Source organism: Spodoptera frugiperda, chromosome 29 (assembly GCF_023101765.2).
Source record: "Spodoptera frugiperda isolate SF20-4 chromosome 29, AGI-APGP_CSIRO_Sfru_2.0, whole genome shotgun sequence".
Lineage (NCBI taxonomy): Eukaryota > Metazoa > Arthropoda > Insecta > Lepidoptera > Noctuidae > Spodoptera > Spodoptera frugiperda.
This window is the reverse complement of record NC_064240.1, coordinates 7,286,768-7,297,951: the sequence shown is the minus strand read 5'-3', so window position 1 is coordinate 7,297,951 and position 11,184 is coordinate 7,286,768. Positions and strand designations below refer to the sequence as shown.

The following is an 11,184-nucleotide window of genomic DNA, read 5'->3' as shown; positions in this document are numbered from 1 at the left end:
ATATTTTAATAATATTTTCTTTAAAAAAATGAAACACGCTGCTAATCTTTAAAAGATTGATTAACTTTTCTGATGTTGAAGACTGTGGAAATATTAAAATGATCGCTTTCTTTTTAAGTCACTTTAATACCTTAACTGCCTCCTCAGTGGTTAACGCCTACAACTGTTATTAATACTTTAAATTAATGATACATGTGTACGAATCATTTTGATATACAATTGCCATATAGTACCTACCAATTGGCAAGAACATCTACTAAGTACTTATAAGTAGCAGATACACAAGAACCAGGGTAGAGCAGTATCTAAGAACCAACGTCAGCTGAATACTTTCCTGACACTTGTCCACGCGCGCCTCTTAACGTCTCGCGTCCTTCTCGGCTACGACATCACGTAACAGTTTACATACGGTGAGATTAATAATTGTCACAACAACATATTGCTTTAAAAAAGAAATTGTGTACGGTAATAGAGTAGATGACTAATTTTTATTTTAATGTCCGTCTTGTAGATTATTTTAAAACATTAGACACGTATTTTTATTTTCTAACGGAAACAAATACTTTCGTCGATATAAATTATATTGAACTGAAATATCCCGTGACGACACTTACATGTATGCTTTATACGTAGAAATGACGTATTTGCCCGCACTCCTAAACTTTGCTTCGTTTTATACAAGCATTGTTATCTTTTAGTCAGTAAGAGTCTGACACTCCCTCTCGCCTCGCCTAAGGCGAGAGAAGTCATTGGATGATTTTTCCCCCTTAAAAAAAGTCTATGGCAAAATAAAAAATACGTATGTAATATTTTTTCATTACCTAACTAACGGACTTAATAATCATCATCCCTATTTATTTAGTTATTTTACATAGACGTCGCTAATCTAGGGCCAATTCATTGTTATCAGGGTTACACAAATCTATAAGACCGTATCTCTAGCTGTCGTTTCAAATAGCACAATAGTTTCAACAGCGATTTGTTACGTATAGTAAATAAACTATTAGCTTTTACCTAATTGAAAGGTATACTTAGGTAAGTATTAAGTAGAACAATTTTCAAGCATATTTATATAATATTTAGAATACTTCATACTTCAAGTTAACAATATTAAAAAAAGTCTTCCATCTAATATCGTTGCCTTATTTGACAATTGTGCTGTACGGCTGTACAAAACATTGCAAGAACATTACTAGGTTACAGTCAGAGCTAGTCACTACTTCAATTCCAAATTCCTACAACAAACTACAAAGCAGTAATAAAATTCCTTTTATAAAGAATCTAGTCATCTCCATGCACCTCTCCTTTCCTTGCAATTAATTTAGTGAATACTTACCTTATTGCTTTTTGATACCTCTGCACTGAAATCACCTGAAATTATGTAGAAAATTCCACTCGGTCAACGAGGCAGTCTCTCATTTACAACAGATAATGTTAAAATTCTATGTAATGACTTAACAAAATGCTTGTAAAGGATACTAAGTACTGCTAGGTCTAGTTACGAAACTAGCATAATCAAGTTGCTTTTCAACTCCAATTAAAACTAAGTGACATGCGTTTGTAGTTTTGTACCTATGTTTAACTCTATTCGTGCCAACTTAACTGTCTACTTCTGTCGAGACAAGGATTAAATTAAGATTAGTTCAGGTGCAGGAGTTTCCACTTCCCAGCTTCCAACACAAGAATGCATGTGGTTATCCCCGGTGTTACTATTATTCCGGCTCTAACTTCGCGAGTTTCAGAATAAACATTCTAACGGAAATGTTTTGTTTTGCATTCTAAATGTTTTTAAGTCCACTATTTTATTTAAATACTGACACTAGAAAAGTGTGTGTTTACGTTAGAAAATGTTTAAGAACCGTCTTGCTCGTTATTTTTGAAGTTACCTCTACATTTTTGTTATGTTTGTCATGTGCAAAGTGCGTCAAGCTGTATTTTCTATTCTTTGTCTGTTGTGTCAAACAATTAGGAAACTATACTTATCTAGTTTACTTAAAAATGAATCTTGAGTTTAAAAACCGAGTCGAGGAAAAGGTGATTCGAGTTTGTGTGAGTAGGTACAAATCTCTCATCGAATCCAGTTTGCAAAACTCTTCTTAAATGTCGGGGTAGGTATATCATCATCTGACTTACGTTTTGTAACGAGTAACAAGTTCTCAAAAGTGACGGCATAAAAGACGTCCCTATTAACAGAAAAGATTCAGCTGCTAGTCCCAGACATCGTTAGCGACTCCTTTCACTGATATTCTCCTTTACATTACCTACTTATGTCTATTTCGTTAGGTACATTCGACAAATTCTGTACGACCCACATATGGTGCCCAACAATACTACATTTTCAAGTAGGTCCACATGTGGCAGAATTTAAAACAAATCTATCAAGGACTTCTCGTTTTCAAAATACCAATCAAATTAGCTGAAGTGGAACATTTCTTTATATAATTTTCAAAGTGGGTCATGATTAGAATTGGTTGTTTGTACTTATGTATTACGACATTTCAGTGAGCTTTCCAACTTAGGTACGCAACTGATATGTTAGCTACAGAACTCGGTCTATGCGTGTTTGACTTTCTTCGCCTTCATTTTGGGCAAGTTCGAATAAAGTTAAATAGACGGATTGACTTGAATAACTTTTATGTGGGAAGTTTTCATTTCTCAAATCAATACCTAATATTTATTTAGATGTTGACTTGTGTACAGAAGAAAGGGTAAATAAAATTGACGTCAAATGTTTACCGTGTCAAATGCATGTATAGCTTCACCAATTTTGATTCACGGATGGGTAAGCAAAAGTGCGCGTAACCTACTTGATTTAGGTATTCACCTAAGTACTTTTCTTCAATTAGGTATGTTATGAGTGACTCCCCATTAACATGGTGGCCAATCTATTGTCATATACAGGATACCTATTAATTTCAAATTTAATACAACTAGGTAATGAGAAACTTCTAATTACTTTGCTTAATCCGGGAATTGAACTCTTATTTTGCAGTTGGTTAACTTAACAAACACTCGATTAAAAAGGATTTCAATAGGTACTTTCGAATCAGTTATTTTCAAGTTAATAAAGTTCTATAAATAGAAACTCGACTTAAAGGAAGTTTGTGAAGTCGATTTTTTTTATCGTAAACAAAACATAACAAGGCAGTAACTCCTATGACGTCGTACAATAAAACGTTTAGGTTTACTTACGCCCAAACCCTTCATCCGAACGTTCGATTCAAACAGTAATATAAGTTAAACGAGTATCTCCTAAATTTTAGCGTCCGTAAAGTGAAGATGTCATTACGCTGAAGACGTAAGAAACATCACTGAATACCGTTTTATTGTTTGAATATAAAGGGGCCTTTATTATTACTCCGTTTGATTGTAACACGTTTGAATCGAGTTTATGATGAAATTTTACATATTAATCATAGAGATAAAATTGAGTTAGCGGCGGTGTTTTGAACTGGTTCATTAATCATATAGGCAGCTACCAATATAGTAGCTTGTAATACGACACAACATCATGCCTCCGAAGTACTAAGCAGAAGTACACTTACCTATACTAAGTACTAGGTAAGTGTATTGTTCCTAGTATTGAGACTCCCGGATCGTTGGCCAACTAGGTACATTGGTGCCGACAGCTAAATGTGTATTTTACAGGGTGCTTAGGTAAGCACCAGCTTAGGTAAGTAGGTACTTAGCTAACCTAAGTCCTAAGTTACTGAAGTTGGGGAGGTATAAATATTTAAGTTAATAGGTACTGTCGAGAGAATAACTCAACAATGAGCACGTAATATCCTGAAAATCACTTAATAACCATCATATATTCATTACGCACATATTTACTCTGCTCATACTTGCATAATATTATAGGCATGTACCTACATAAGTTAATAGATAGGCAGTATGTACAGATAATTTGATACTAATGTCATTAGCTACGTAATTAGTTTGTTCACACATTAAAATTAACTCCTGACATTATACATTTATATTAATGTATCAATTATACGTTCCTACCTATAGATTCTTGATATTTTAATTAATTTCTTAGTAGAGTAGACCGTCAGAAGTACTTACGATTGCCGAATATAAGAAATTAGTTAGATGAATTCCTAGGAGCACTAAAATGTTGTTCTTTTCATTTGTTGATTTGTTAAAACGCCTCGGAAGCCTGAAAACTTGAAATACCTATCTCAAAATCTAGAGGTTCTAGCTCAAACCTACATCTCACGTATTAGTGATATTTTAGTACAAGCAGTAATTTGTAAATACTGAGTTGTGTATATTATACACCATATTTTTGCAATATTTTGCATATGTAATACCTGTGGTAATACTTCGAACGTTTTCATTCCAGTTTGTCCCAAAACGTGTCGCGACTTGATTTATGACGCAAATATTGCTCGTACATTTATAATATCACTTCAGACATTGATGAATTTGTCATTTTAGCCATGTTTTAGGCTATAGATCAACAAAATGTTTCGTTTACACCCACAGGCACTTGCAACGTAGCTTTCTGATAACGAACGGTAAATTTATAACGCCTTTTTAATTCGTCATTCATGTTATATGGATATGTTAAGGCTTAATAGTGATGTGGAATATAAGTACCAAATAAAATAAAACACAGTTTTTTTTGTATATTGTTTATATTGAAAATGTTCTTACACAAGCTTGAACAAGACAAAACAAAATCCAAATAAGTAAATTGTGCAACAGGCAATATAATAACAAAGTTGACTTTAGATCTAATTAAACATACCTATTTCGCATAAACGCTTCAACAAATAAACATATTTAAAAAATTAAGAAAATTTTACATCTCGAAGCCATTGATAATGCTAGCGCACAATGGCGAAGCAAATATAAATTGTGCACTCAACCTAACATAACTTAGTTTTCAAATAAACACTATTTCCAATGTAACTAAAAACTTAAAGCAATCATTAATAGTTTTAGAGCAAAAAACAAATCAGCTTTCTAAACATCGATCTTAAGGCACTGGTATGGAAAGCCTCAGCAGTTGAAGCCATTCTGGCTCTTAGCTTTGCCATTATTTCACAAACATTGCAATGTATAAAAAATTCGACTCTTTGAATGTTTGTACTATCAGGCTTCGATAAGGAAACATAATAATATACAGAATAAATACACTTACTTCACTGATTTTGCCTCCGTAATATTAAACTTACAATAACAATATATTGCGAATAACGTAACATAGTCTATAAAAGTATATCAATAACATAACCAATATAGAACCTCAACATTTTAGGTCTATGACCAAAATGTTGACGAACTGAGTATTTAAAAAAAATGTTAATGATTCGAGATTGTTTACAGGTTAATTTATTTTTCAATATAAACTTTAAATATTTGTAATATCAACGGCATAATAAACTCAATAATACAAGTCTAAATAATTAGGTACATGAGGGAAGACTGAAATCTTGTAACAACTTACAGAATATTTAATCTTAAATAGGTAAATGCATAGTGATATATTTAAATACAATTGAAAATACTTTAAAAATATTTAAAGTCGCAAAAAAGGGGAAAAGGTTATTACAACGCAACGTTTATATTTAAACTTGTACAAATGATTTGTACTATACCTAATGCGCTCTAACAAGGTGCGGCTGACAGATGCCAGTATGACGTTGACGTCTCTCTTTAGGGATGGACATTAGAAAAATCTTTTTTTATCGCTATCGATACTCGCAGCATACATTTAATTCTCTTTAATTTTTTTATTAAATGTGTGTGTTATTTAGTTGTGCAGTCTAACTACGTGTATATACTTGTCAAAATAAATATTTTATGACCGAGCCCTAAGGTGTTTCAGAGTTACAGTTTTACAGAACCGTGAAGAAAACAAGGATATATTAGTTTGTATATGTTGGAATAGTACCACCACGCATTATCAATGGCGCCGGAAATGTCTAGAAAAATGCCTACTACATATTTCTGCTCAGATAATGTCACTGTGGTTTGGGCAGAGAGAGCCGCGTCTACAGTGGATTTACCCACATAATTAAAGGTTTTTTAAGAATGATAATTGAACGACGCACGATTTTCGTTTTTTATTCTAAAAAAACATCGACTACCTATCCATCGTAGCCGTACATCCCATCACTAAACACGACTATGGATTTACGTTATACGCATAACACTTTACTTTATTTTTCATTTCATTAGATTTTAATTGAATACTAGAACATTCCGGTTGGTTTTAATTTAATTAACTACGCATCCGAATGATTTAACATAATACGAATGTGATACAGCTAAAATATTAAGGCATAATTTTTAAATCGCAGCAACTTTCAAGAGTGATACGAAACGTTACTGAATCTGTCAGCCGCACCTTGTTAGAGCGCATTAGGTATAAAAGCATTTTACAGTACAGTACATAATCAGAGATAACTGGGGTGCTAGTTGTCACAAACTTCATAAACATTTCTGTTCAACGATATTCCCAAGTAATTACAATGTCTCTCTCATATTTCACATTGTAGTACATCTAACTGGTAAAAATATGTAAAAATCAATCAAAACTCTAACTACGTACAAAATGTCTTTACCATGATATTGAATCCACAATTGTACTCAGCATACTCAATTGCATTGACATCATCACGTAAAAAAGGTATTATAAAAATATAGCAAGCACACGGTTCTCAAAACATCGATACACTAAACATAATACATAGTCCATATGAAGCACTGCTCACTGCGGAGAGGAAGAGTTTAGCGGAAGCCTTTCGGGCCGAGGTGGTGCATGTTAAAGTGATAGGCGAAAGTAAGCAATGCGGTGCGAGAATCAAATATAAGTAGAAAGAATTGTGCCAACCACTCGGTCGGCGAGATTCTTTCTACTGCCTCATGTCAACGTGATTGCATGAGGCGCTGGCACTGCGCGAGCAAGTACTTCTTCTGCTGTTCGTCGTAGAGGAATATAACCTTGCCTGAGCCCGACGTCGGGAACATGCCGAGCACCTTCTTCTTTGCAGTCGGGATGTACACGCCCTTGTTTACTGCTGTTGGCACTTCGGGGAGATCCGTCCACAGGTACGACCACACAATCTGTTGAACAGCGGATATATTAAAAACTTTGAACAGCTTAAAATCACGCCGTATAACATTATTTTGAATATACATTATTAAAATCAAAAATATTTGATTTATCGTAAAAATAAATCAAAAAACATTCGTGTGTTATTAAGACGTGGTCCTCATAAGAGCGTTACAGAGTTATTCATGAAATATTTACTAGTTATAGGAAATAGGAACGACCTGCGGAATGAGAGGCGACAGTTTCCTATAAATTATACATGACCTTTCGCCTTCCGATAAACAATTTTAGTTCAAGAGAGAAAATAGGACGTGTTTGGTCGATATTACTTAAAAATACCAAGATCTAGTCAACTGCGTAAATGTTGTATGTAGAAACTATACATTGTAAATTTGACTAGATAACCAATAAAAAAATATCAAATGAAATCAAAGCATCATAAATTCAGTTACCTCCGAATCGATTGAAAAGAAATCGATAAAACTATGAAAGCCAATTTATAAATAGCAATAATTGTTCGTCGTTTGCAATCACTTCACGCAATATTAAAATTCTCGACTTTGTAAACAATATTGAAATGGTGCATCATGATATATTGCTTACAATTATCGCATTCGATAGCAAATTAAAGCGTTCTTTGTATGACATAGTACCGATATTTGTTGCCATCGTAAATGTATTTTTATCGGTGAATATCTCGCTTCGTTTGTGAGTGGGACTTAACATTTTTATGGGATAGCAAACAGGGGGCAAACGAGCAGACAGTTCGCCTGATGGTAAGTGATTAGCGTCGGATCATCAGAAGTGTGTTGCCGGCCTATGAATTTAGAGTACTTACAAATGAATAATGTATTAACAATACCATACCTGCCACCCGCCGAACACGTTGTTCTTCTCGATGTATAACATTCGTTTGTCGGTGCACATGACCACCTCCTTGCCAGGGATCACCCACACGTGAGCCTCGTATCTATCAGTGCTCACGTATTTGCCCTATTTCGAAAAATAAATATTAAATGAAATTTTTAATTAGATCCTAAATATGAGATTGGAACTTGATCTCAGGTTTAATTGTAGGATATAAAATAAATCACGAAGAGTAGGTATTATGTTATGTTACTTTTTGAAGGAACAAAGTCTAATGACTTTTACTCGCCTGGGCGAGGCGAAATGTCAGACTCTTACTGACTAAACCACCCCGTATAATCCTGTAGCCGGATATAAAGTCCGCAGCTCCGGAAATGTTACTTGATATTCATTGTATGGCATGATTTGGTTAGAACATACCTTCTCCAGTTCAAACAGCATTTTGTATCCTTCAGCTTGCAGCCTGGAGTATGGCCTGACTCCTGAGTCAGGTGCCATGTACCGCGCGGGGCGACGTTTGGTCACTTCTTCAGACATATCCGCCGCTCTACATTTACAGATTCAGATTAATATAAATAATTAGGTTTAGTAAATCGGTATTGATAGGTGAAACTGAAGCAATAATGAAAACGTACATTTAAAGAATTTATTTGCCTGGATATTATTTTGATGAATGCAATAATAATATAGTATTATTACTTTTCAATTTGACATTAAATTAAAAGTCTATGTTAAAAAGAAATGTGAGTCTGAATAAATAACATTGAACGGGTGGGATTAGTGTCTTTATTGTGTGAGTCACGACCTCTTGTTAGATACAAATGATACAATACACACAAGCATGTTATACTAAAAGCAAAAAAGCGGCAATATTGCATATGAAGTATTAGCGTCAATCAAGATAATGTCAGTTTAGCTCCAACACCTTTTAAATACAACTGAATAAATAGATAAATATGTATGAAATGTACCGTCTATCTGCACTTAGGCTATTTTAGTAAAAATCTAAACTAATCTGTTTTTGATAGCAACATAATATAGCCTAACGACTGGATTAAATATGTGGGGTGTCGTAAATACGGTTTCATACTATCACGTAATAGACTAATCCTACATTTGATTATCGCTACATTTTTACTACAAAATTTATAGTAGTCAACCCTTTTAAAGATACCAGTTTAAGTAAATGTCCCAGCACGGGATCTAAAATTACATTATCAATACACCCGTAATATCTACATGACGTAAGACTACGAAACATCTAACTCCGGTAACCTCACCACCTCTTAACAGATGTGAGTAGTCCGGAGGTGAAGTCGACGACGCCGCCGACGGGGCGCACTACCAGGCCCACGGCGCCGCGGCCGAGCCCCTTCACGAACCCCCCCGCGCCGCCCTCGTGCGCCCCTTGTATCGGACGTATCAACACGCCGCGGACTCCGTCCACTACACCCTGACATTCAGTTAACATACAATCATAGCGAAATAAAACCCTAAATTTATAACGGTAAAGGTAAACATCTTCTATTCAGAAGTTTGAAGGGTGATGATAGTTACTTAAACATGAAATTCGCCAAGCATCCCAGAGACAAATCGAAAGCTAAACATAAACAAGTGCGATATAAATATCAACAGTGCAGTTTATTTGCGACACAATAGCAGTAGAGCACATAGAACAGAGCATGCGATGCAGGTGAAGCATGCAGTAGTAGCATGCGTGACGTCACCTCTTGACGGCATCGAGTGATCCGGACGCGAAGTCCACGACGCCAGCAGTGGGTCGTGCAACGAGCCCGACTGCGCCCCGACCGAGTCCCCGGAAGAACCCTTCCACTCCCTGCTCACGAGCGCCCTCTATGGGCTTCGTGAATACCCCCGTCACGCCGTCTACCACGCCCTGTGTTGTTTGGGATTGTAGAACCACGAGTACATAGCACTTATGTCTTGATAACATCGATACATACATATTAGCCAAAATTTCTGTTTTCAGAAAATCTCATTTTAAATAAGTACATAAATTATGTAGGTACTAAATACCTACGAACGGCTAAAAAAGTAGTTATTAATTATTTTTTACATTAAACTCGAAATAATACGTACCATGACGAGGCCTTTACCACTTCTCGCTAGACCTTCTTGAAGGTTCGCAGGTGGTTTATTGATATTATCACGGCGACGGCGCTGGTAATCCTGCACAAATTGTGTATTTGTTAAGTAACACTTAGAGAAACTCACAACTAAAAAGTTACAAAGTACGTGTTTTATAGATATGTTGTAAAAGTTACACAGGTGGTTTATTTATTCTTATTTTATGTTATTACAGTACCTTATCAAGAGACAAGGCAGCGAGTCCATGCCCCATAGCGCCCGTGATCCTAGACACTGCGCCGGCCGCGCCACCCACCGTATGACCCACGAGTGACCTCACACCCAGGAACAAACCTTCCGCGAACTCTCCTGGACCTTGGATAGCACCCTAAAAGAAGTACTTTCGTTAACATTTCTTAGCTAGAAAATAAAGAAGACGACTAAAGGAAATAGAGACGACGCTGTAGTTAAGTAGTAGGCAATTAGATGCTGAAAAAATAAAATATTGAATAAAACATATTTTCTAGGGTTCACTTCGCCACTTCTACATTACTTCCATGTGTCATTTGTCAGTTCGTAACGACGTTATGCGATAAATCTATTTAATGTACCATTACAGTTCTGAATGTTATTCTGCACGTGAAATCTTTCTTCAAGTTTAATTACCTGGAATGGCTCATAGAAGAGATCTTCCACTCCCTTCTTCAAGCCGACGACGAGTCCGTACGGGTTGCCTATTACATCGAGCCCGAGTACAAGCACATACAGTTGCTTTAGCGCCTGCCCTGTGTAATGGCTCTGAACTTGTCCAATCATCTCCTTCTGAGATAAGAACTCATAGTTCCTTTCGTAGTAAGATAATCTGGTAGAAATTTGAATAAAATTAATCACATATTTTGAAAGAAAAAATCAAGAATAACGCATTAAGATTTAGTATTGACAAAATAATTTAAGATTTTTCCCGAAACATCGGAATGCTTAGTTTTTCTATAGTTTCCTATCATTGAAATTATACCAATTAATATTCTTACTTGAAAACTACATCGTTCATATCTGTCAACGTAACGCCAATGCTCTGGAGAACTGTGCCAACGAACGTTGGCAGTTGAGTAGCTCCACCGAGAGAGAACGAAACATGAACCTAAAATACATAGTAACAT

The 11,184-nt window shown here is 35.5% G+C and overlaps 1 protein-coding gene across 1 annotated transcript in view; it reads right to left on the bottom strand.

Annotated features, from left to right (window-relative positions):
- Window positions 1–4,692: 4,692 nt before the first annotated feature.
- Window positions 4,693–11,184, bottom strand: part of LOC118268319 (intermembrane lipid transfer protein Vps13) — a 35,975-nt gene continuing 29,483 nt past the window's right edge. Inside the window, exons 55-62 of the mRNA XM_050706220.1 lie at window positions 11,056–11,165; window positions 10,691–10,886; window positions 10,263–10,412; window positions 10,037–10,126; window positions 9,664–9,833; window positions 8,357–8,483; window positions 7,937–8,062; window positions 4,693–7,080 (exon numbers count right to left, since the gene is read on the bottom strand). Coding sequence (XP_050562177.1) covers window positions 6,883–7,080; window positions 7,937–8,062; window positions 8,357–8,483; window positions 9,664–9,833; window positions 10,037–10,126; window positions 10,263–10,412; window positions 10,691–10,886; window positions 11,056–11,165 — 1,167 coding nt within the window. The 3' untranslated portion in view covers window positions 4,693–6,882. The remainder of the gene's footprint in view (window positions 7,081–7,936; window positions 8,063–8,356; window positions 8,484–9,663; window positions 9,834–10,036; window positions 10,127–10,262; window positions 10,413–10,690; window positions 10,887–11,055; window positions 11,166–11,184) is intronic.